Here is a 27063-nt window from a genome sequence, read left to right on the forward strand (position 1 = left end):
TCGGAGTTGATAAATGTAACGTGATATACGAAATATGAACGTTAGAGGAAGTTGGGTGATGGGAATCCTGGAACTCTCTGTACTATCTTTACAAATTTTCTGTAGATCTAAAATTATTTCAAAATTAAAAGTTAAAAAACTCCCAGCTTACTGGTGTCCTTCCCAATCCAAGGATATTCGTTATTTTAAAGTGTCTCTAGAGCAGATTAGTTCAGAGAAATCCCCCTCCCCCTCATCTTTCTCTCTAGAAAAGAAAGATGAGCTCTTGATAACAAAACAACTCTCACAGAGCAGGGACAGTAAATTCTAGGGGCTTGTGCTCCACCATTAGAGACGGAAGCGCATCTCTGCCTGCTCTGAGCGGCGTGGTTCAGCCAGCACTGATGGTTCGCCTTTTGTGACTTGGTAGTGTGTCCAGCATTTAGGTTCCAAAAAGTATTCTATTAAAAAAGTGCAGAGAGGAGCAACTGTGGTTCTGCCTGCCTCTGTCTTGGGCCCTTCGTTCCAAGTATTACCATTGACCTGCTAATCTAAAATCTCCAGAGGTACTAGATCTGGTTTCATATGACTGTCTCTTAACGTCGGATTATTGGTAGACTCAAATGGTATCAAAAGTGTGGTACTCAGCAAGATGGATACATGAAAAAAAACTTTTCTTCAATATAAAATACACTGTATTTTCTTTTCTTCCTTTTTTCCCCCCAAAACAGTAAAATCTCATTAATCCAATGTAATTATGGGTACAGATGTGAAATCTTGATTTATAAATATTTTATTCTTATTACTTTCAAGCTCTCATTAACTCACAATAGGATAACAGAGCTGAGTATAAAAGGCCTAACCAGATCCTATTTTAGTAAATAATAATATGTGATGGCTGAGGATGATTATTGTCATAGTAACAAATTAGAATTTGGATACTAAAATTAAACTCCTTCCTTGTATGCTAATCATTCTCTTGATCTGACCATTAGTGAAAACTGTCTTTAGTTTGTATACATATGGAAGATATTGTTTTATATCTTAAATATATTTTATTACCTAAATACATTTATTAAAAATTAAACATATTTTATTACCTACCCAAATTGAGTACCTTGCGCTGTGTCTATCTTGGGGATATAACTGGTGTGATCAGTGAAGAACAATGTACTGCTCTTGAACATGGAAATACGTTTAGGTTGGCATAGTGGCAGGTGCGTGCATTTTCTGGAAAGCCCTATTTCCCGGATTGTTAATGCGTACCCAAGTAGATACACAGATACTTAATAATACTGCCTAATTGCTGTAGTCAGATTGAGCAACACATAATTTATAGCAATTCTGAGACTAGAAACACAAGAATGGTAAGTATGTGATAAAGATGTACTACGATTGGTAGTCAGTAGAAGTGCAGACTGCACATTATTGATAGCAAGCCATTCTTGTAGATGTGTGTGATACAATTTTCTTGACAGGTATTTTCAAAGTGTACCTTTCCATGTCATCTTGGTATCTTTAGTGAATTTATTTGTACACTTAAAAAAAAAAAAGCAATGTTTCATTTCCTAATTTTATATTCAATTAAGAATTTTAGTGGTTGGCTGCTATGTGCCAGGCACTTTCATTTATTATTGCTCCAATGTCCCAGTGAATTAGAAACTCCTTTGCCCATTTTAGAAATTAGAAAATGGAGAATCTGAAAGGTTTAGAAACTTATCTGTTAGACCCTACTTATGGTATAACGTAAGTGTTTACCTTACCTGAATAAGTTGCCTAACACTTGGATATAGATAATGTCTCAGAAATAAAAGGAGGTAGATCCCTAGGAAGGGAGGGAGGGGAGTTGAGACTAGAATAATGAATATTTGAGAATAAATTTAGCAAGTTTGCTAAGTAAGTAGAGCATCACTCTCTTGGGCAGGTCTGGCTCCAATACACTGAATGTATTGGTCCTGTCAGATTTGTTGAAAATGCAAATAGTCCAATCAAGTGTAATACTCATTAAGGGAAAAGGACTACAATTTGAAAGTTTTTATGAAGATATGCACTGCCTAATCTGTGAATTGAAAGCATCTTTTAAAAATTTGCTTCCCTTCATATTCCTAGGTGGTAGTGAATATGTGGGTAGAAAAAGGAGAGCATTTCAAATAATCCTAATGAAGTTAACTGATTGCAATCTTCCGTATTGTGAGGAAAAGTTGTTAGCTGTGAAAGATGAGGACAGAATTAAAATATTACCATGACTGGCATTTGATTTGAAACTGCGAAGATAAGCTTAGGTTCCTATTTATGAAAACCATCCTCACAGCCCGATGAAATATCTTTTCAAAGGTTCTCTAGTTGCCATGGATACTTGTTAGCGTTGATAGACTAAGTTGTAATCCATATTCAATCATCTGAGGTGAAGTAGCCAACAAACCTACCAGCTAATATCAAAGGTAGCTTCATCTCTAAATTCATACTGGTTTGGAGATGAAAAGGGTAAATAGCCTGAAGATTAGATTTTTAGTTAATTATCACTGCTTGAAAAGCAAAATAGTTAGGATGCACATTGCCTGAATCAGATCCTAATGTTTACTCTTTATGCGTAACTTTTTATCTTAACCAGTAAAGGGGATTTCTTAGGTTCTGACATAGGAATTTAGATGGTGTGGTCTTTCTAAAAGTTGTTGAAACCTTCACAGATACTCAGTTTCTGAAAGCCAGAGGGACACAGACAATATCGAAGGCATTGGTCCCTATGGTAACGTATTTGCATTTGGCCCAGAAGTGGCTGGTTTCTCCTTAGCTTCTTTTAATTGCTATATATTGACAGCCATTTTCACGACTATTTATAAGGTGTCAGATTGGTGAGCAAGTGTACAAGGGAGTACGCACCACATCCTTGGGCTTGATTAGATGCTTCGGGTGACAAAGAGCTCTGTGTGAAGAGGCACGAGGTGTTTTTGGCATTTCCCTAACGCGTCTGTCACGTAGTGCAGGCAAGAAGCCTGTCAGATGATTTAAATATTTTCCTCAATTCTCTTTTAAAACAGGTGACAAAAGAGCTAAAACAGTATGACAACAAAATTATAGAATGCAAATTCGAGAACAACAGCTGGGTCTTTATGAGACAGAGAACAGACAAAAGTTTCCCTAATGCCTACAACACTGCCATGGGTGAGTGTGACACCCTCCCGGTGGAGGTTACATGAACCACCCCCCCCCCCCCCAAAAAAAAAAAAAACCCACAACAACACACAAAAGCTAAAGTGCTAGAACCAAACTGTGCTGCCTTTTGTGGTTCAGCTTTGGGGGCAGAAGGCCACGCGGACCGCGGAGGGCTCGTGGCAGGTCTGTGCCCCGCGTGGCTCCAGTCCTCCCTCACCTGTGGGCTGCTGCGGGCACCCAGGAGAGGGGTTAAAGGGCAGGAAATCGGGCTGCGGATAGGATGAATTTGTTGAATGACAGCCACAACAAAAGCCATGGTAATTGCAGATCCATTCAAAACGCTGAAGCCATCGTCTGCCAGATGGCAAAAGATGGCATGAGCAAGGGAAATGTAATTTCCAGCTCCTAAGATAGTTTTACAAACAATGGAAAACAACGTCAATGAAAACCTTAAAAACCATAAAATAAAAAAGAAGAAACGTAAAACCTGCTGTGCTATCCTTCAGGGTGTGCTCTGGGTACAGTGTGAATGCTTTGGGAATTCGGAGTAGTGAGGGTCTTTCATGGGAAACAGCACATATTAATTAGGTTTCTAAGGTAAACTACTACTGGGAGCAATTCTCGGTTGTGTTGTTAGTGGAACTGAAAGAAAAAGACAGATAAAAACCAAGAATGAAGGTTAACAGGATTATGCACTTTGAATGCTCAGTCAGTGATGACGATGATCGTGTGATAAGCTTATGAGATAATATAGAAATTGCCACTTTGAGTTTTGTGGCTTAAGTTACTGTTGTACATTCGAAGGTTCTTGTGGGAACTAAGGTCTGTGTTCAGACAGGATGCGTTAATTTGGAAAAGAGGAGTAATTAAGCCCGTGTTGTTTTCCTAAAACCAAGTGTGTAAATACCATTTTGATCACATAGGGAAAGGTGCTTTCTTTAATAGTCATTTTGTTGTAATACCTTACTTCAAGCAAGTTACTAAAATAAAGAATAATGCGCTCTGCCAGCTACACTGCAGCCTCCCCGTTCAGCGGGCACGATGGCTGGCGCCGCGTTACATGCATCAGCGTGCGCTTCTTTCTGAGAGAGGGAAAGGCTGGAGGACTAGAGCGCGCGCTTTCTTTAGAAACTGCTTGAATGTGGACCATAGTGTGACGCACTGGGCGAGATCAATATCCTACACAAACTGGCTGGAGGGATCAAAAACGGTAGTGAAGACAGGCTTAAGCCCAAATACCTAAAGTTTGGGTCTAGAATTAATAGTAAAGGCAGCCACCAGAAATGCACTCACTTCGGGGGAGGGGGAGGGAGGAGCACAGCTGAATCCACAGCAAGTCACCCACGTTGGGAAGATGGAAAGTTTTAGCGTGTTGAGATGGAAACGTCTCCCCGTCCTCGTCTCCCTGGGGCGAGTCAGCTGCCTCCATGAACCCTCACACGAGACTCACGTCTCCCTTTGTCCACAGCCGTGTGCAACAGCATCTCAAACCCTGTCACCAAGGAGATGCTCTTTGAGTTCATCAACAGATGTGTGACAGCTTCTCAAGGACAGAAGCGAAAGCATCATCATCTGGACCCGGACACGGAGCTCATGCCTCCACCACCTCCCAAAAGACGTTTGACTGAAAGACCTGCCTCTGACTTCAGGATTGAGAGGAAAGATGAGTGAGGAAAAGTGCTGTTGCCCCATATTCTTTGCGACCAGAGAAATTCAAAACAGAGTGTGGCTTGATGTTGATACACGTTTGACTTTAAAAAAAAAAAAGAAGAAAGTATTGTAGCCAGCCTGTAAATATTTGATGCATTTGTTTCCTCAGTGCTACAATACATCATGGACTTAAACATTTTATTTATATCTGGTAAACTCAGCCTTACCTTGTGGAATCTGAAGATTGAAATATCCAAAGGTTTAAATGAGATTGAAATCAATGAAAAAGAGGCCTTGTTTATATACGGATAACTTACACTTTAATTTATAAAGTTAGCAATCTAGAACTGTGAGCGCCTAGAACACTGTATTTTTTAGAAGTTGTATTTCAACTATGATAGGTTTTCCTTTTAAAACATTTAGACAATGGCATTAAATATTCCTGCTATTATTTATCATGGATTTCCTACATTTCTGAAATTCTTGTATTCAAAACCAAATGACAAAGTTGTTAAATATTGTACTATATTAAACAACTTGGTCTGGCTTATATCATTCTAAGAAGTTGTTTTGGAAATGTAAAAGTAAAAAAGTAAAGCTCCAATTTTGTTAATTTCATCCTTTCTAAAGGAGGTATATTGAGTCTTTTCATCGTCTCTTTCTGTTGTTTGAACTGCAGTATCAGCTATCCAATGTATCCACTCTGGCAGTGGTCCCGAGTTACTTCATAGAACTTAGAGACACACCACCCGGTCCTGTGTGTGTTGTTCTCCTGGGAGACTTTTGTTCTCTCTTTCTTTTTTTTAGTTTTAATGCCAGGGCTACTTCTGCTGTACCTCAGTGGTAGCACATTGTAGATTACATTAAAACACACAACTCACTGTGATGATGGGAGTGATATCAGATACAGACAGTGTTGTATTTGTTCCCTTGCACCAAACAGCAAAGGAAATGCCAGCTGACTCTTTTGATTAGAAGGTAATGTCGGTGGAAGAGAATGCTGTCACTAGAAAATGCTCTCCCACTGCTTGATAAATGCAGAGGCAAAGACTAGACATCTGTAGGAGCTAAACATCAAGGAAGCCAAGACATTTATTTTCAAAGCCAGAATTCTCTCATCTTCTATTCTGGGAATGCTATTTCAGTTGTACATCTGAATTTAAAAAACAAAAAACAAAAAACACATTTACTGATAGATAATGGATTTAAAGAGTGGCTAATTGGTCACATGCCATTGTTGGGAAACTGTGTTCTGATTGGTTTGTGAAGGAACTCTTGAAAATTAGCCTACTAGAGGCTAATGTATTTATTTTTAGAGGTACAGGTTTTAAGTATGTGTATTTAAACAAATTTTCATGATCTGAATTTTATATATGTATATGCATATATATGTGAGTATATGCAGCAGTGTATATTCTTCTACTAATACAGTGAGAAATCCAAACAGGTCACCTAGTAGATTGAATATCTGATAGGATTTCTATATCAAATAGCACAGATTAACCAAACATGTATTTATATTCACCCGAGTTTTAATGTTTTTAAACAAAGTTTCTTCCTGCAGTGCTTTTCTATATGAAGTACTAGAGTCATGCTTGGGCTTCTTCCCTTATTGTTCCCAAGTTATGTAATGTATAGTGAATTTATTCAAAATGCCATTTTAGTGTTTCTTTCCTAGAGTACTTCTGTGCGTTTGAGCACAGCAGGGATTAAAACATCTGATTGCCGCAGTAACTATTGAAAAATGGAAATTGGTCAAGGTCTCATGGTGTCTTGTACAAAGCAGATCTAAAAAAAACGCCTCTGCAATTCCAAATAGTCCGACGCCTGCTCCACCAGGATTGGTGGCTCTTTTCACAAGGTGCATTGCTTTCTTCCAAACCCGTGTAAACGCAGAAGGCTTTTGCAGATGTAAGAGCAAGCTTTTGTCAGCATTCTTTAATGGAGTTAAAATGTTTATGGTAATTGTAACCTTTTAAATGAGTTACGTGAAAAGAGCATCTCATTTTTAATACACCCAGATATTTTCTCCTTGCCTTTGTGCATTTTCCAGGACTTAATTTTCTTAATTTATCTTTTCCTTTCAATTGTAGTGAAGTATAATAAGTAGATCCCATTTAGCCCCTGAACACATTACCATCTACAGTGTCATAAAAAGTCATCTGGAAAGTCAGGGGAGGGGTGGAAATCTGGAGTCAGGATTTGGGACGTCATGAAGGAAACACTTTCTTTCTCAGCCCACTTCATAATAACTGTTTTCTGACACTGAAGTTTTGTAGATGAGAATAAGAAAACTTTACTTTCCTGAGTTATGACATACAACTTTGCTTTGTGTTTGGAAAAGATGTGGAAGACTCGACTGCCTGGCTGGTTACATTTGCTTTCCATGAAATGCTCAGAAAATGTCAGGACATTCCTTCTCTAATTGTGTGTCAGTGCAGTATTGTAATAAAACTACTGATTTAAAATAATAGAAAGTGTATCTACTTTGTTTTACTGGTGTTGCCTTTGTGTCCCTTTATATAACCAACGCACTCGTGTCCCTTTTATTGCTGGCATCAGATCCTGCTGCTGTCCACCATACCCATCAAAATCCACCTGGTTTTGTTGCATTCTAGAGATTAGCATGAAGACTTGGAAAATCTTCTGTTTTCCTTCCTGAGAAACCGAGAAACTTGGAAGTTAAGAATCAGATACTTCCAGATGGAGAAAACTAATGTGGTAGAGAAAACCCCGGGGCTCAACCCAAAGACCAAGTCTAGGCTCTGCCTCTCGTTGCTTCTCTGTCCTCTCTAGAACTTGTTTCTCCCCTCCCCCATCTATAAAATGCCAAGATTGGATCAGATGATCAAAAAGAAGCTTTTCAGGTCTGACATGATTCTTGTGTAAAAACCAGTGCTTTGTAAACATCCTGTATTCACAATAATAGCAATATGACCATTATGGAATAGTCACCAAGCCCCAAGATGCCCTAAAGACAAGCACTCTGTGCAGGGAGGTACCGTCATCAACCTCATTTGTAGCTGAGGAAGCTCCGACCCAAGGTAACATAGCTAGTTAGTTGTGAGCTGAGACCCAAACACAGGTCTTTCTACTCCAGGTCCTAATTTACTGTGCAGTCAGTACTCCCTGAAAGGCTCTGGTACAGCCTCTGTGAGGAGGGCTGCTTCTGTGCCAGGGTCCCAAACTATTGAAGCTGTTTCTTTGGCGCTAACAGGTAATAGGTTCCAAGCACCTCTCTCCAAAATAAGATGAAGTTGGGAGCAGGAAAGTAAATACATTTTTAGGACCTTATTTAACAATATTTAAATGTGAGTGACGCAGAGGCCGTGAAAAGTTTAATAATTCTCATAAAGATGCTAAATTCCAAAGACGCAATTAGCAAGAAATAAGTGATTAAATCACACACTGGGCCAGCATTTCCTGATTGTCGCATAGTTTGCTGTCAACTCTGATGCTTTGGCAGGTTATCGTCAGCCTTGGTCAATTCCGGATGTGTCCATCCCCTCCCTAGACTCAGCTGTCAGGTGACCTCCCAAGCTTCTAAGAAGATTTCACGTTTCAAAAAAATCAGTGCACAGATCTGGGGTAGCCAACTGTTCTGCCATGAAAGGTCATTTACAAAAAACTGGGTTGCCATCGTTTCATAAAATAAAGGGAATCTTAATAGCCGAAAAGGAAGTAAGGCATAATTTAGAAGAAAAGACATGCATTTACGCAGACCAAATTTTGTTTTATGAAAGTCTCACTACACCATCCTTTGCTTCTACATTTAACCCCAAACTGGTGAAAACTTTTTCATAGGCCAGTGTTGGGAATCAATGCAAAGGTGAAATTCCAGATCGGGGCTTGTATATGGGGAGAGGGGCATGAAAACCCCAGGGAAGAAGCAGCCCCTGGTTCCATAGCTGAAGGTCGTTTTCATAGTAACTATCGTCCAGTTACCTCACAGTGGTTGATTACTTGTGCTCTGGTGATCGAAGATATATAGGTGAACAATGAAATTATCTGAATGTTTAAAAATACACAAATAGAATGAAACCCTCACCTCTTTGAGGTACAAAAATAAGCATAACCGAATATAACACAGAAAAACAGAATTTGGCTTTGACAGCAAGTCACACCAACAAGAGTCACCAGTTTTCACAATTTCGAAGTTGGCACATGGTCTATTTTCTCTTTAGATTGCCGCCACCGGAATGATCTTTCATTCAGCTTCATGCGAAGCTGCTCTTGTTTTCCTCTCCAGTCAGAACTCCCTGGCCCATGACATCAGAGGCCCTGTGTGACCCAGTCTCCACCTGTACATCCAGGTTTGGGTCTCACCGCAGTGTGACTCCTGGCTGTCCCAAATCTCCATGCTCTCTGCACCCAGGAACCTTTGGTCGTGGTGCTTCTACTGCTTCTGTCAGAAAGCCCCAAGCTCCCTTACCCCCAGCATCAGGGAGGCCTTCCCGCCACAGGTAGCCTCCTGACTGTCACGCTGTGTCGTGATGGTCTCCCCTGGGCTCCGTGAGCGGAGAGACTCTGTCATACACAGCACAGGGCTCGGCAACAGTGGGCACCCGGCAGTAATTAGGGCAGGAGGTTCACATGCCTTTCTGTACTTGCTGTTGAGACTCAGTCAAGATGTGGGAACTGTACTCTATTTTCTTTTTTTTTTCTTTTGGCCGCATGCAAGATCTTAGCTCCCTGACCAGGGCTCGAACCCATGGCCCCTGCAGTGGAAGCATGGAATCTTAACCACTGGACTGTCAGGGAAGTCCCTATACTCAATATTTTGTAACAACCTATAAGGGAAAAAAATCTAAAAAAGAATATATATGCATACAATATTGTGTTAGTTTCAGGTGTACAGCACAGTGATTCAGTTATAAATATATCACTGTGCTGTACACCTGAAACTAACACAACATTGTAAATCAACTGTACTTCAATTAAAAAAAAAAAAGATGTGTCTGCTCTTGTCTCCCTCCGTTTAGTTATATAGGAACAGAAAATTGTTTTGTCCCTCTAGCCTTCTCGTCATCATAGAAGCACTGATAACATCTCTCGTTTCTTGAGAATTTCTTCACAGCCCATCTCTGATGCATCTTGTATTTAATCCTGATTAGAAGTGTCTTGTCTGTTGTTGCCTTTTGCACTGAAAATGAATGCTTCTGAGGGAAACTTCTCAGCAGGAAGAATCTTAAGAAAAGTGCCCTGGTCTCCTCGCTGTGATATACTCTGAGGGAGGTGTGAGGGAAGCAGTGTTTTTCATCACGTCTTACTTTTCAGGGCAGTTTCACGGAGCTTGCCACATCTGAAACTAGAAGGCTCCTTCTCCCCACCCACCTGCTCCCGCCCAACTTCTGATGTTTTCAAAGAGAAGTCCTTTGGTAGCAGCTGAGGCTTTTCAGTTAGTTTTAAAAATAAATAGCAGTCCGTGATCCCGTAGTGTGAATTGGTGCTTCTAGCCATGTCTTTTAGAGTGGGAAAGGCAAGTGAAAGATACTCTTCTTGTTGCTACTATCAAATGCTATCTTCCAAGATCTAAGGGAATAAGAAACTTTACTGTTTCTGTAGAAGTTCTGCTTCCCCTCTGAAGGCCATTAGGGGAGTCTTGTATAGCTTTGATCTACAGCATAAACACACACTGGAGGTGAGGGCCACAGGGACCGCAACCAAACAGTACCACAACCAAAACTTTCCTATAATAAATTTTCTTGAAAATTCTGCATGTGGGTAGAAACCAGACACCCGGGCACATCGCATACAATTGGAATGATGCAGGAGGTGGAACGTGGTCTAGGCCTCGGTGGATGGGTGGGATGAATGGGGAGGGGGAGGTGTGGACAGAGAATGTGGGGGGAGTATGCTTTCCGGGGCTGTGTCTAGAGCCTGTGTGCAGGGCAGTGGTAGGAAATATGGCTGTCCTCACTCCATCCGAAGCTCACCAACCACCTACCCACCGCTGGCCCCTTGATCTCCTTCCAGCTATTGACCCATTTCTCTCTGTCCCCCTTACCTTCGGAATTCCTGGAAGGAGGTGATCGCACTCACTTGCTCCTTTTTTCCTCATCTCTCTTGAACCCACTGCCGGCAGGCTCTCGTCCCTGCTGAGACTGCTCGTCACCACCACCAGTGCCTCTACAGGTCACATCCATTCTCCGAGTTGACCCATCAGCACCATCAGTGTTTCAGTTTCTCTCTGTTTTATTTTGTTACTTTTTTTTTTGGCCACGCCATTGTGTTATGCGGGATCTTAGTTCCCCGACCAGAGATGGAACCCACAGCCCCTGCAGTGGAAGCGCGGAGCCTTAACCACTGGACCACCAGGAAAGTCGCTGTTACTTCTTTTTAATGGGAAATTTCCTACATATACACAAATAAGGAAAATGGTAAAATGAACTCCCCCATCTACCCAGATTCAGCAATGATCAATGTGGCAGTTCCTGTTTATTTTATACACCAACTAGCCCCCCACCCTCCATTACACACATGCGTGTACACACACAACACCCACACGATTATTTTTAAACAAATCACAAACTACTCCCTCCTTGTTGAACCCTTTCTGCTCTTGGTTTCCAGGCCACCATAGTTTCTTGGCTTTCTTTCCTTCCACCCACAGTTCTCTCTTGCTGAGCCCTCTTTACCTTCTCAACCTTTGCATGTGGTAGTGACCCAGGCTCAGTCCACTGGCCTCTGTGTACACTCTCTAAGAGATCTCTCCTACTCTCTGAACACTAATACCATCTACACACAATTTCCAAACCTATTTCTAGCCTGGATCTCTCTCGTGAATTCTAGACTCAACTATTCAACTGACAACTTGACATCTTCACTTGGATGCCTAATGGTCACCTGAAGCTTAATACGCCCCAGACTGAACTTTCCTCCTCCTGTAGACTTCCTTCTCTTCCCACAGGCTTCTCAGAGAGCTCAGTTCATGGCAATTGCACTTTTCCAGTTGCTTGAGAATCATCCTTGATTCTTTTCTTCCTCTGACATTTCACATCCAATCAATCCACCAGCAGATGCCAGCGGCACTACCTTCAAACTGTAACCAGAATTTAACAACTTCTTACCCTCTTCAAACCTCTCATCTCATCTCTTGCCTGGATTATTGCAATAGCCTCCTAACTGGTCTCCCAGTTTTCGCTCTCCCTCATCACCTTCTCAATCCAGTCTCGCCACAGCTGTCTGTAGTATTTTTTAGAACATGTCACTCAACTACTCAAAACCTTCCAGGGCCTTCCACCTCACTCAGGATTAAATCCTAAATGCACATCGTCATTCATCCAGGACTACATAACCTGGCCTCCAGCCGACTCCCTCTCATCTCTTCCTTCTTGTACACTCTGCTCATCGATTCTGGCCCCTTTGCAGTTTCTCCAACTTGCCAAGCATGCTCTGACTTTAAGGACTTGGAACTTTCTTTTCCATTTACCTGAAATGCCCTTCCCCTCGATATCCATAAGGCTCACCCTCATTTCATTCGTCTCGAGACAGATGCTGCCTCATCAAAAAGGACTTCCTGACCATCCCATCTAATATGCCACTCCCATCACCGTCTACCTTCTTACCCGAATTTATTTTTCTACAAGCAGTTATGATCTAACATATATGTTTGCTTGTTCGCCTGTTATCTGACTCTCCCTAGAATGTAAGTTCCATGGGAACTGAGAATTTGATTTCATTCATTGCTGTATTTCCAGCACCTAGGCCAGTCTGGCACAAAGTGTAGGAGTTCAGTAAATATTTCTCGAATCTATAAATGAACTCGGGTTACATAGATAGGCTGGGGACAGATTATGAAGGGATTTGAATGTCTGGCTAAGAAGTTAAGCTAAATTTGGTCAACAATAAAGAGCTATTGAAAGCTTTTTTTTTTTTTTGCTGCACTGCCCAGCTTGCAAGATCTTAGTTCCCCGACCAGGAATTGAACCCGGGCCCTGGGCAGTGAGAGCACAGAGTCCTAACCACTGGACCGCCAGGGAATTCCCTATTGAAAGCTTTTAAACAAGGGAGTTTTTGGGTGAAATAAGCTGGTAATAATCTGTCAAAAGTGGCCAGTTGGGAGGATATTGTAATAATCCAGGTGAGAGGTGAAGAACCCAGGATAGGGTGGCATCTACCAAAATCAAGGAGATTGGATGTGACAGGCATTCAGGAGGGAGAATCATCAAGATTCAGCAGTCAGTTGAGAAGCCAAGTTTACCTTCAAGGGTTTGAGCCGAGGTGGGGTGACAGTGGTGCCCTTAACAAAGCAGAGAAGTGACAAGGAAGAGCTGATTTGGGGTTGGGATGAAGAAGGGGCCTCTGGGCGTGATGAGCGGGAGGTGCTGTCAGGAGATTCAGATGGAATTGTCCAAAGAGAGGGCAGAAATGTAGAACTGGAACTTGGACAGTCAGACCACCAGCAGGATTTTAAATTTGTCCACACAATAGTGATGGTGAAAACAGTGTGTGTAGAAGGTTTGGAGTACAAGAGGGTCAGAGACCCCAATGATAATGGGTAGGAGAGAAAAAAAAAAACTAGGAAAGAAAGTAAGGCATCAAGAAGTAAGAAGAGGCTCAAGAAGGTACAGCCCACAGTCGATAAGAGAGAAATGTTTCTTTTTTTTCCTTTGCCAAAAATATTTTTATTGAGCATTCAAAGATGAAAAATGCTGAAAGCCAAAGTAGTAGCCTTGACTTTTTAAGGTCATTACAAATAACTGCTTCTTTGAAACCTGGCGCTCATCCATTTAGCCCCATCTATGTGTTTTTTTGGTTTTATTCTGAGAGGCTTCAGGGCTTTACACTCAAGTCTCCTTAACAAGTCACACAAAACCTCCTGGTCCTGGCCCGAGAGGGAGAATGTTTCTTGCTAGAGAGGGCAGGAAATGGTTCTGATTGCTCCAGAGAGTCAGAGAGTCAAGGGCTGAGAAAAGAGCCTTGAATTGGGTTTCTAGGTGACCTTCAGAAAGATGATGCTGGTGGCTGAGGTGAAGGGAGAAACAAGAAGAAATAGGAGGAAATGGAGGTGTTGGGGTTAGAGGCTTCATCTGTGTCAACAGGTGAATTTACTATTCCCAAGAGTAGTGGTTACGCAGGGCGCGTTCACTTTGTGATGCTACGTCTAGTGGACGCGAACGTCTGTTGTACACGAAGGCAGAGGCTTAGCGCCTCCCGCTAAAGCCCTCACCGGCCTCCCAGGAAGCCCCTTCTGATCAGCCACAGCGGCCGTGTGCACAGCAGCTCCACGAGCTGTCTGTCCAGGCTGGGCGGAGTCATGCTGCACAGGTGGCCTCACCCAGTTTCCACGGTGGAGCATCTGTACATCATGGTCCTTGATGTTGGTCATTGCGCTTTTGCCTGCAGGAGCCCAGAGGCAGCTCTCAGCTGGAGGCCACGGTCTATGCCCCACCTGGCCACCCTGCGGGCCGGGACAGCAGGGTGTCTTGAAACAGTGACTGGGAAGCTCTCACCCATGGCTGATGAACTATTGTGATGGTCTTCATTTTAGGTATGAGGAGACTGTTTTAAAAATACACCTGCATTCTCCACATTAGGGCTTCTCATTATTTGGAAATAGTTGACATAAAAATAATCTGACTGGATTCAAAGTCCATTTGTTTTATCATAAGAAACATCAGCAAGAAATCACATTTGTACGTAGAAATGAAAAAGAGAAGAGACTGTTGGTTCTTTAAATATAATTTCAGCTGTCGACATTTTGAAAGGTTCCCAAAGAATGGTTTTAATTTTTTTATTTCTAACGTGCAGTTTCTCGTTGATAGTGACTACCAAGAATTTGAAGAGATTATCATTAAAAAGTCTTCAAAAAGACACATGCACCCCAGTGTTCATTACAGCACTATTTACAATAGCCAGGTCATGGAAGCAACCTAAATACCCATCGACAGATGAATGGACAAAGAAGATGTGGTACATATATACAATGGAATATTACTCAGCCATAAAAAGGAACAAAATTGGGTCATTTGTAGAGACATGGATGGACCTAGAGACTGTCATACAGAGTGAAGTAAGTCAGAAAGAGAAAAACAAATATCATATATTAATACATATATGTGGAATCTAGAAAAATGGTACAGATGAACTGGTTTTCAGGGCAGAAGTAGAGACACAACAGGGCAGATGTAGAGAACAAATGTATGGACACCAAGGGGGGAAAGTGGTGGAGGGCTAGTGGTGATGGTGGGATGAATTGGGAGATTGGGATTGACATATATACACTAATATGTATAAAATGGATAACTAATAAGAACTTGCTGTATAAAAAAATAAAATAAAATTCAAAAAAATTTTTTAAAAATATAAAATAAGTAAGCTTACTATTAATAAATGTTAAGAAAGCTACAAAGTACACTACAAAGATAAAAAAAATAGGTAACTAATAAGAACCTGCTGTATAAAAAATAAATTAATTTTAAAAAATCTAAAAAAAAAAAACAAATAAAAGGTCTTGATTAGGATTCGAGGACAGCATTTGAAGCATTAAAACTGATATTAAAAAAGTCATGTCCATAGAAGAAAGCTCAAATTTCTTGTTTAACAGTTTGAAAAGATTTTATTTTGAAGTTTCACACAAAGCTATATCTTCCCTGGGGCTTTGTATTTTACTTTTCTTTAGATCAAAATTTCATAATATTAAAAAATATAATGGACTTTTCCCCCCCAAGACCCATAAAGACACCCTAAGTCTCTAGTTTACCCCAGGGTACCCTTCAAAGAGTGTCATGTTTTGAGTTTGCCATGATGAGAAAAGGGCTGGGGAGTGTTTTTTTTTTTTTTTTTTTTTTTTTATATATTGAAGCCCTAACCTCCAGTGTGATTGTAATGGAGATAGGGCCTTTATTTATTTATTTTTTTTATTTTTTATTTTTTAAATTAATTAATTTATTTATTTTTGGCTGTGTTGGGTCTTCGTTTCTGTGCGAGGGCTTTCTCTAGTTGTGGCAAGCGGGGGCCACTCTTCATCGCGGTGCGCGGGCCTCTCACTATCGCGGCCCCTCCCGTTGCGGGGCACAGGCTCCAGATGCGCAAGCTCAGCAATTGTGGCACACGGGCTTAGCTGCTCCGCGGCATGTGGGATCCTCCCAGACCAGGGCTCGAACCCGTGTCTCCTGCATTGGCAGGCAGATTCTCAACCACTGCGCCACCAGGGAAGCCCCGGGAGTGTTGTTTTGATGACCCAGGGTGGGAGATTGGCAAGGTGAAAACAGAAGAAGTTTGAAAAGGTGAGGGATTTTACTCCTGACTGGGTAGGAAATCAAAAAAAAAGTCAGGAGGGGATGATGACCTGGGGAATGAGAAAGAGTAAGGAGACCAGATCCCAGGATCACGTAGACCTGGCTCCAAAAAGCTAAGAAAGAAGGGAACTGAGAATGACAGGGCACCGTTTTCCATCTCTCTTACTCCCGTATTTCCTTTGCTGCCTCATCCCAGTATCAGGACTTTTTTTTGTTAAAAAATGACAGAAAAACAAACTTGCCTACTCTAGATAACTGAATAGTCCAGAAGGCAGGCATGACTTCAGGAATGGCTTGATCTAGGAGCTTTCCCATAGCTCAACTCCTAGCATCATTGGGCTTCATATGGTAGCCCATGGTTTCTCCAGAATCACATCACAGTTCACATCCATCATAAAGAGTAAATATCTCTCTACCAACAGTCCCAGCAAAAGTTTTGTTACATCTCATTGCATCTGGTTGGGTCATTTGCCCATTCCTGAGCTGGTCCCTGTGACCAGGGAATGTAATGTCCTCTTATGGCTGGTGCCCATCACTATAGTGGAGAATGGAACCAACTCTCCCAATATTTCCTTTCTTTACTTACTTTTATTATTTCTTTTTGCCAGTTACCTGCGCTTTACTCATACAGTAGAGATAGTCCACATATTAAGTAACTCATAGGCAAGGGTACTGACCAATCAGAACAGCTCTGGAGCAGCATACCTGAGGTTCCCTGCCAAGCCAGGTGTTAACCCTCTCTGGTTGCTAGTTTTGGGGGAGGTCTGGGGGTGCCGAGGAAGAGGCAGGATAGCTGGGAGGAGAAAGATGCTTACAGGGGGTGGTTAGGGAAGTGGCTGTTTTCCAACTTGTATTCAACTGACACTGGCTTTCAGTATTTACAAGTGTTACTCTATCATGAATGTTAGCACTGCTTGTTTTATTCCAACTATTCTTGTGTGCGTTTAATCCTTTCTGCCACCACAGATAGACCATCCCCTTAAAGGCTGGGAAGAGAGCTTGTTTCTGAATCTCCTATAGCAACCAACAAGGTACATTCGTCCATTCACTTATTCACTCGACAAGCATTTCTTGAGCCCAACAAATAGTAGATCCTGAATAATTTTATTTGAATGAATGCAATAGTTTCCTTTAAAAGGGTTGCATAGGAAGTGTTACGGTTGTAGAAAGATCATTTTGTTTAAGGAGAAGAGGTAAGTGGAAAGTTTGAGGAAACTGAAAACAGTTTATGATAATAAACAGAATCGACTTCCCTCGGAACGGTGACAGAGGTTTTCCCAAAGCATTTCCTGGTTACAAATATGTTACCCCAGATATCTTGTTGATGGGACCCAGGGAAGGGCGGGCAGAAGGGAAGACGCTGCCCCGGGGTGAGAACAGAGATGCTGTTCATGGGGCAGGAGAAAAGTAATGACATGCAGGAGGCTGGATGGATGACATTTGGGGAGGACGGAGTGATCACCTGGACCCTGATCACCTCCTGGGATCTTCCCGGAGAAAAGAAAAGCAAGAGCCTGAGTTTGAGCTGGAAGTTGCCTTTGAAAGCATCTGGTCCCATTTTAGAGATGAGCAAAGTGAGACCCAAAATCCGAGGTGTCTCTCTTTTTTTAAAATTAATTAATTTATTTGTTTTTATTTTTGGCTGTGTTGGGTCTTCGTTGCTGTGCGCGGGCTTTCTCTAGTTGCGGTGAGCAGGGGCTGCTCTTCATTGCGGAGCACGGTCTCTAGGTGCATGGGCTTCTGTAGTTGTGGTGCGTGGGCTCAGTAGTTGTGGCTCGCGGGCTTTAGAACGCAGGCTCAGTAGTTGTGGTGCTCGGGCTTAGTTGTTTCACTGCATGTGGGATCTTCCCGGACCAGGGCTCGAACGCATGTCCCCTGCATTGGCAGGCAGATTCTTAACCACTGCACCACCAGGGAAGCCCCCTGAGGTGTCTTTAACGAGGTTGCTCAGCTGGCCCCTGACTTCCTTAATTCTCAGCTCACTTGGCATTTCTCCCCGAGGAGATAAAAATGGGCATGAAAGAAAGTTGCCTCCAATTAGGCAGACGATGTGACCTTTCACAAAGCCCATAAGTAGCCCAGAGGTGACTGACTGCCCTTTACCCTCTTATCATCCTGGAGCCTGAGCGACCTGGGGCGCCCGTGTGCATGTGGGCAGCACTGGTGCACACACCCGCCTCCAAGGCTTAGATGTTCATCCAAGGTCAAGCAAAGACCGCAGGCACCGCTGACAGGAGTTGCGTAACCCACAAGCACACGTCTACTTAGAAAAGTTTGATTTTGATTGCCATAGAAGGCAAAACATCTTAAAATGAAGTTGAGCTATCTTTGGGTAGGATGCAAAACCGCCCATGGGTATATCACATCAGAAACGATGTGTGATTTCTTCCAGTCCCTCAACTCAAAAAAGATGAACAGATTTAACTGATGTGTCCTAAAAATAAATAAATAAATAAGATCTGCTTTGAGCTTGAAACCAAGTATAGAAGTTTCAGGGTCTCTTTTTTGGGGAGGGGGTGGGGGGCATTGTGAGGTGAAGGACAGTGGGGAAATTTTTTTTTTCAGTGTAAAGACTAAATTATAACGAGACTGTTTTAGCTCTGAGCATTTTCTGCTGGGAATAACAAGATTACTAAAGGTCACAGAAACAAGGTTGGCTTGGAAGAAATTATGAATGGTGCTTAGATCATCACACATATGCCCGAGGAGATTTCTTCTTCTGAGTTGAGAACCAACACTCCTTTTCTAAACCTGTAATTTCAATAACAAAACAAGTCAAACCCAGAGCTGACCTGACTCTCAGGACTCAGAGTTGGAGGCATAGGATCTGCCTTGGGGGGTGACTGCGTGTGGATGCAAACCCAGGGGGGCTTGGACCCAGGCAGGCGGTTTCAAGTCTCCCCCACCAGCCTCCAAGTTCCAGAGCCTCCGGAGGAGGAGGTGGCCCTGTGGTCTGTGTCACACAGTGTCACTCTGGTGGCCAGTGACACATCAACTCCCCCCTTCTTTGAGGGAACAGCTGAGCTTTCATTTATTACATAACAGTATATTCTGGATAGAAGCAAAATGTCCTTCGCAGGTCATCCACTATAAAGATTGGCAAATTACTAAATTAATTTTGTTGTATAAGTACCTCCTTACACCCACCCTTTGGAGTGAAAGTTTATTCTTTTAGTTCTCTTTCGTCTTTTTCTGAAAAGAGATTTAATGTGTTACCGTGGTGCAGAAAATCAATGCTTTGAAATCAATGGTGATTTTTCAGGCTGTTTGAAATTATTCACATGACTGGCTAAGCTTGCTGCTGATAGAAAAACAGAGTTTTGTTGCAGAGGAAATCTTCAACTTTGAAACATCGCTGTGTGATTCGGTGTGACTTTCTTTTTAGAACTTGAATATTTATTCCATAGCAGTAAATGATTCAATCCAGGCAGCGGTCCTTTAATCCTCATATGCGCTGGAGGCTCTGGTGTGTGTAAATCTGAACTAGCTGTCAACTTGGCCCTTAGAAGCTTACAAAAGTGCATGTGTACGGCGAGGATGTGGAGAAAGGGAAACCTTGTGCACTGTTGGTGGGAATGTAAATTGGTGCGGCCACGGTGGAAAACAGTATAGAGGTTCCTCAAAAAAACTAAAAATAGAGCTACCATATGATCCAGTAATACCACTCCTGGGCATATATCTGGAAATAACAAAAAAACTGATTTGAAAAATACATGCACCCCAATGTTCACAGCAGCACTATTTACAGTAGCCAAGACATGGAAGCAACCTAAGCGTCCATCAACAGATGAATGGGTAAAGAAGATGTGGTACATATATACAATGGAATATTACTCAGCCATAAAAAAGAATGAAATAATGCCATTTGCAACAACATGGATGGACTTGGAAGGTATTATGCTAAGTGAAATAAATCAGCAGAGAAAGACAAATACTGTATGTTATCACTTATATGTGAAATCTTAAAAATAAAGCAAATTAGTGAATATGACGAAAAAGAAACAGACTCACAGATCTGGAGAACTAGTGGTTACCAGTGGAGAGAGAGAAGGAGGGTAGGGAATTAAGAGGTACAAACTACTACGTATAAAATAAATTAGCTACAAAGATATATTGTACAACATGGGGAATATAGCCAATATTTTATAATGACTATAAATGGAGTACATCCTTTAAAAATTGTGAATCACTATGTTGTACACCTGAAACTTATATAATATTGTAAATCAACTATACCTCAATAAAGAAAATAATAAATATTATTTAAACAGTGAATGTGTGGGACTTCCCTTGTGGTCCAGTGGGTAAGACTCCACGCTCCCAGTGCAGGGGGGCCCAGGTTCAACCCCTGATCGGGGAACTAGATCCCGCATGCGGCAACTAAGAAGCCTGCATGCTGCAACTAAAAGATCCTGCATGCCACAACTAAGACCTGGTGCAGCCAAAATAAATAAAATAAAATAAATAAATAAACATCAAATGTGTATTAGGGCTGAGGGTCAGGGTGGGGATAGACAGCTAATATATATTGCACAGTTGAGTGATGATACCAGACAGAAGAAACGTGAGATATGAGGGTACAAATTGCTATGGAGGTTTGAGAGAGGCTGAAGAGGGTCTCTGGTTGGCTTTGGGAAACTGCTTCCTGGGAGAAAGGCCATGATCCAGAGCAAACACTGGTGAGAAATGTCTAGTGAGCAAACCGCATCCAACCTGTGACTGAACCCTGACAGCAGCTCTGGGAGCAGTCATCGTCACTCCCATTGCTCAGGGAAGTAGACTGGGAGAAATGGAGTGACTTGCCCAAGGTCATGTGGTCTGGAGGAGGTGGAGCTGGGCCTTGACCCCTCATTCTCTTTCTCCACATGGCCTGGTGGTGCCATTCGATGTGGGTCTTCACGGTGGGGCATATTCCGGTCACTTGAGAGTTTGCTGGTGAACAGAGACACATTTTAGGGGGACCCAGGACTGCATGAGCAAAGGCACTTGGCCGGAGACACTGAATTCCACAAGTTCAGGGCCAGGCTTGGAGCCAAGGGTGGACCTTAAAAGATAAAAGACACAGTTCTTTTCCTGGAACTTACCCCACGGTTGAGAAGATAAGGTACCCAGTAGGAAAACCCTGGAAAATGATTTGCGGCAACTTGTAAACAGAAAGAGTATTGATTCACATCTGTCACCAGCTCACCTAGTCTGTCCTGGCAGGAAGCGGTGCCTCCGCCCGAGAGGCCTGAGTTCTTCTGATGCTGCAGCAAACCCCTGTCCCAAATACCAGTGCCGAGCAGACGGCTGGGCCCTGTCCTGTCTGTGCTTACAGAGGAGCCTCAGTCCCGCCAGCTGTCAGGCGGGGACCCGCTCCCGGGAGCCTCCTCCACCTCTGCCCTGGGCCCACCTCATACCCACCGTTTCCAGGGCCCCGCTCACCCCTCCGGTGCCTCTGTGGGCATCAGAAAAACTGCCTTCCGGTAGAGCTTCCTAAGCCGAGAGTGCGCCGGCTCTCAGCCCCTCCCCGCCCCTGGCAGGCCACCAACAGCCCGCCATCGGGGTGGCCTGGCCCCCCACTCTCAGCTCTCCCTGGAGCCAGCCACTACCCTGCAAACTGCCTCACTGTTTCAGCTGTCCTGGGAGAAGTGCTTTCCCCAAACCCAGCCCTTCAACATCCCAGCTAAGAATTTGGATTAGACTGCGATTCCTAAAACTTCTAGCTCTGGTGACCGCTCTGGAGGGTGCCTCTGGGGTGTTGGGGAAGGAAAGGTGGCAACCAAACAGCTGGAAACCAGGAGCCAGCCCCCATTCACCTCCAGCCTTGTTTCAGCTGCACCAAATCACAGTGCAGCCAGTCGGCCATAGGTCACCCCCCCGGGTGAACGAACCTGCACAAAATCCATCCCCAACGTTGTCACTAAACACACCCTCGACGAACGCCGCTCAGATAAATTCTCAGAAGCAGACGAGATGCCCAAGAAAATATCGGGGATGTGCTCCAACTCAGACAATCTCTTGGGGCAACCGGGACTGTGGGTGATGTGTGTTCTAGAGAAAAGCAGTTCCTTCCAGCCTTCACCCCAGAGACCGCCTTTCTCCTTCACGCCACAGGTACATTTTGCTTTATCGGCAGAGACACTCCTGAGAAGTCAACAATTTGAATTTTGTTAAAAACCGATCCTGTATAACGTGTTTATAACGTGTTCAGAGAGAACTCAATATTTAGCCCATCACAGTGAAGAACCTTCTCCTTGGAGGGACTTTTTTGTCAACTCCTAAACCGGGATCTTAACCAGGAGGCTATAAATGAGCTCCAAAGATCCCTGCTTTCCAGGGAAATTATAGGCAAAATTTGTGTAGATGTACATTATTTTCTGGAATGAGGGTCCAGAGATTCTGCCTAATTAATTCTCAGAGAGTTCTACAATCCCAAAAGCTCAGGGACCAGAAGCGGTCTGGGGACAAGTGTGGAGCTGGGGTATTTGTGTCCACCAGTCCCAGCAGTCACAGCTGCCCCTGCCATGGGCTACGGCCATGAAATAGTTCTGCACAGGTGACCCCCTTTTTCTGGGCACGTAGCAAGTTGTCAGACCTGTTTGTGTGCATTTGTAAAGACAACAGAGAAGGAATCCTGGATACAAAGCTGACTTTGTCTCCTGTTTCCAAATGGAACCACTAAACCACATGCGTCACACGGGGTTACACCACGCAGCGCCCCTCTTGGATGTGAAGGCGATGCGTCTGTCAGTACAAAGCTAGAGCGCGGCTAGTTTTACGCTGCTGCCCCAGAGGCCGCCCGTGATGTGGGCTTCCTAGAAGGGCCCAGTCCAGGGTCGCGCTGTCCTGAAGCGTCTGTTTCGGGCTCCAGCTGCCCTGCCCACCTTGGCCCATCCTCTGAGGTTGGAGGTGCAGGGCCCCAGCCCTTTTTCTCCCTCCTTTTTGGCCTCTTCCATGCAAGGATAGCATATTCAGCAAGGCTGGTCAGCATCTTTGCTGGGCGTTGTCATTAAGTGTCATTAAGTGGGTTGCTAGATCTTGGCATCACACTGGCTCCTAAAGGACTATTAACTGGGTAACAAATGTTGAGGCCGATACTGTGATGGGCGGTAATGCAAAGCATGGGGGAAGTAGGTGATTTATTTATAGGTGTCCAAATACCTGCTCATTGGGATTTCAGAGCTATTGTTTCTTTGCCTTCCAGGCCAAGTGCTTGTTCATGAGCTTTGCCCAGTACGTCACCACCCCAAGGGACCGAGGGTGTGAGGGGTGGAGCCAAAGGCTCCAGGACCCTCCGGGGATTGCTGGGCTCTCTTCCTAGTGCTTCTGAATGAGAAATGGAGGCTCCTTTATTTTCCTAGATTCTTAGGGGTGAGCTATGGGGCCACGGCTGGCCTCCAACACCCAACAGCGAACGCTGGGTTCAGTGTCGTCTTGCACCTTGAAGAGTTCCATTGCTGTCCCTTCCCATCCTTCCCAAGCGGGAAGAAGTGAGCCTGACACACCGGCCACCGTGTCTGCAGTGACTTGTAAGGAAGTGCTCAGTCCTTACCACCCCACCTTCTACATGATGCAGGTGCTGCCCAGGAAACTATCCTCAGAGAACAGTCTTGACGGAGGTAACCAGGCCCCGCCGGTGTCTTTTAGACAACCCCACGACATAAAGCCTTTCCCTTGCCAATGCACATGCTGTGATGTTTTGTTTTTTTGATGATTTCGGAGATTTAAAAATGTCAAAGAGATTCTGGCTGTAAATGTCCCCACAGTGATTTTGTCATTTTGTAGAGAAAAGAAAGCAAGCTTCCCGGCCACCCCATTCAGAATAGAGCAAGCTGCAGGACCCAGCCCCTCCTTTCACAAACCCTTCCTACCGCACCCCCATCCTATTCATATTCTGATCTTCCACACACTTGAAAAGATGTTATTTCGAATGTTCCTACCAAAGAGAATATCTTCCTCGTGTTTTCAGAGCCTGCCTTCAAAGGACTTAATCTGCATTGGGGGCCGCTGGCTGCAGATGTGAGTGATGGAAGCGACAGAATCATACACAATGTGGCAGAGCTGGGGGTGGGAGAGGGGGGAGAGGCGGGCTCAGGCTTCATCGGCCGGCCCCCCTGCCTGCAACTCCAAAGCCACCCAGGCCAGCCAGGGGGGCCGGTTGGTCCAAGGTGTCACAGCCCAGAGAGCGGAAGATCCCACCCTCCTGACTCGGGGCAGGGCTCTGGCCCCTGTACCACCCAGCCTCCCAGAGCGGACTGTGCATTTACCTGGGCGGGGGGCACAATAACACCGGGTACAAGAGCTCACTCAGGCCTTCCTAATTCAGTGCTCAAGGTCAATCGATCAAGGTTAAGACAAAGGTTTCCCTTGCATGCAGCGGGTAGGAGTCGGTTTGCTGGCAAATTAATCAAATAACAAGAATTGATGGAGAACTTTAAAAAATAATCTGAGAAGCCTAACTCAGTCATTCTTTTGAAAGCATTTGTTGATGGTCTACTGTGTGTCAGTTGATGAGGGTAGCGACACACATCCCTGTTCTTAAGGAGGGAAGCAAACAAATGAACAGGCAAACACCATATGAGTGCTTAAATGCTACACGGGATAGTTAGGGGTGCCGAGGGAGGAGGTGGGTAGGGCACTAACATCGGACTTGGGGAGCCGGAGATCTTACCAGCTGTGTGTCTTGCATGCCCTTGTAGGAATCAGACCGGCAGAGCAAGGGCTTTAGTGCATTTAAAACCAAAGAGGGGATTCGATTTTGCACCCTCAGAAAGCCAAGGCCTGCGCGTGGTTAAGAGTCATTTCCAGTGTACTTAAAGGGGGAATCCAAAATTATCCTAGTTTTTAAGAAAGTTTTGTATAGCTTCTTCTACCTGAGGAAGCATGCCCAAATGGTCCCCAGGTGCTCTGAAGGCAAAGGGATTTTTCAGGCTGAGAGTGAGAAGAAGCCCCCATGTGCCAGCTAGGCAGCCACCTGGAGAGAAGTGTCTCCCACCCGAGCAGGAGATGGAGGGTCCAGGAGGAAAGGCTCAGCAGAAAGGATCCTGCAGAAGGCTTGCTTTGCTCCAAGGTATGAAAGGAGGTTGGGCTTCAGCTGAAGAGGCTGGGGGTGAATCAGTTTGTTTGGGAAAACCAAACAAACTGGCAATGACTAACTCCAGGAAACCAAAAAGCAAAATAAAAGAAAACGTTGTTCTAGTTTACGAGGTGGCTCAGCTGTGCTGGAAACACTATGCTAGCCCCTGATTTAGCTAAAAGTGTGACATCGCTATATTGAGGAAATGAGGACATGGAGAGGAGGCAAGAGCGTGTAAATGGGAGGAATGGTGTTACCGCCAGGGTTCTTAATCAACAGAAATTGATAAGAGGCCAGACAAGAAATTCAGGCAAGGCTTTACTGGGGCTCCTGCTGCAGCAGGGGGGCGAGCTGTTTCCTTATATGGGGTGAGGAAAGGGGTGTGTCCAGGGATCAGGCCAGAGGGGTCGGGCTTAGGTGGTTTGCCCACCCCTTTGGTGGTGTTGTGTGCAGGGGGCATGCGCAGTGCCCTGCGTTTGCTCCCGACCCCCTGCTTTGGCTCCCAGCTCTTCAGAAGTAGCAGTTGGGTTTTTTTGGTCTCTTTGTATCTTGTTGTCCATAATTTGCCCCAACTGTGCATGCGCATGCACGCACTTATTTTTAGTCCCTTGTAGTTTCTTTGTATAAGCACTGCAGCAAAGGGTCCCAGGTCCCAGGTCCCAGCCTGTCTCAAAGGCCCGGCCTTCCACAATGAATCTAAAACTGAAAAAAAAGAAAAAGCATTCTACCTATGCCGTCTGCAGATGCAGAGGTAAAGAGCAGAAGAAGGGAGATGTGATATCTGAGGAATGAGAATTGGGAGGGAGGCAGAGGAGGCAGGGGCAACTGTTTGCTATCGCACATCTTGTGTCCGTGTTTGGCTTTCCTAACCTGTGTACATGCACTACTTTGATAAAAAGTAAAAAAACATTTAAAGGGCCCCTGTACACATGGAAGGTGAGTTTGTTTTGCTTCCATTGCTAAGCAAAGGTGTGAACAACAACAAAAACTGCTGCCTTGAGTCTCCTCAGTTCTGCAAAGCAGAAATGTGGCAGCCGGGTATGTGACCGCCAAGGCCCAAGAATGCATCCTGGGGCAGAGGCAGGGTGGGCGGCTCTGAAATGCAGTCCTGCTGTGGCACTCGCCGGCCTCAGCGTCTTCCGGGGCATCCCATGGTCTCCCTGGGAAAACCCCAGTTCTGGGACATGGGCCTTCAGGGCCTCTGGGATGTGGCCCCTGCCAACCTCTCCACTTCCTAACATCCCCCCCACCCCCCGCACCCGCAGATGAATTGTAGCCCTGCAGTACACACACACACACACACACACACACACACACACACACACACACGCCCCACGCCCAGCTGTCCTGCCCTCCGCAACCTGGGAAACCCCGTAACTCCTGCTCGTCCCCCTTGACATCCCAGTTCAGACCTTTCCTTCTCCTGAGGCCTTTACCGACCCCTCCGCGCGTGGGCTCCCGGCACACCCCGTGCTCATGTCTCTCGTTATCTAGAACCCCCTTCTCCCCTCCCTCATGAACCCCTCTGGGCAGGAGCTGTGCCCAGTACAAGTCGCACAAATGAATGCAACCACCCCAGGAACCGTCTAAGGGCTGAGGGCAGACCCTCCAGCGTCTCCCTTTCCCTCCCTCTGTCCAGTCCCACCCGACAACCAGGCCCCTGATCTCACCAAGAGCCAGCTCGGCTCCTGCCCCACCTCCCCTGCAGGAAAGAGACAAACCCAGGATCAACTGATTGAAGGAGGGTCAGAGGCAACTCAGAGAGGATGGAGGGAAAGTTAAAATTGGGCTTTGTCACCATTTTTAAGCCCAGACACCAGCCGCAAGCAGACTCTGCAGGCCTGGCGGCGCGTCCCCTGCTCAGGGGTCTCACATGACGCAGGTCCCTTGTGCTCCCGGAGCCCTTCCGGGGAACCCGCAAGCCTTCCATCTCACCCGTGTGACGGGGGACAAGCCAGCGAGGAGCTCTGTCTGCCCCAG

General features: G+C 44.6%; 1 protein-coding gene across 2 annotated transcripts in view; it reads left to right on the forward strand.

The window, feature by feature from the left end:
* RNGTT (RNA guanylyltransferase and 5'-phosphatase) overlaps window positions 1-27063 on the forward strand; it is a 322597-nt gene that overhangs the window by 221057 nt on the left and 74477 nt on the right. The window contains exons 15-16 of one of the 2 annotated variants that reach the window (XM_082473967.1): window positions 3018-3141; window positions 4601-5965. The exons of the other annotated variant lie outside the window; for it this stretch is intronic. Coding sequence (XP_082330093.1) covers window positions 3018-3141; window positions 4601-4803 — 327 coding nt within the window. The 3' untranslated portion in view covers window positions 4804-5965. Of the gene's footprint in view, window positions 1-3017; window positions 3142-4600; window positions 5966-27063 lie in introns of those variants that run through there. 2 annotated transcript variants of the gene reach the window in all.

This window comes from Balaenoptera physalus (assembly GCF_965194825.1).
Source record: "Balaenoptera physalus genome assembly, chromosome: 9".
Taxonomy (NCBI): domain Eukaryota; kingdom Metazoa; phylum Chordata; class Mammalia; order Artiodactyla; family Balaenopteridae; genus Balaenoptera; species Balaenoptera physalus.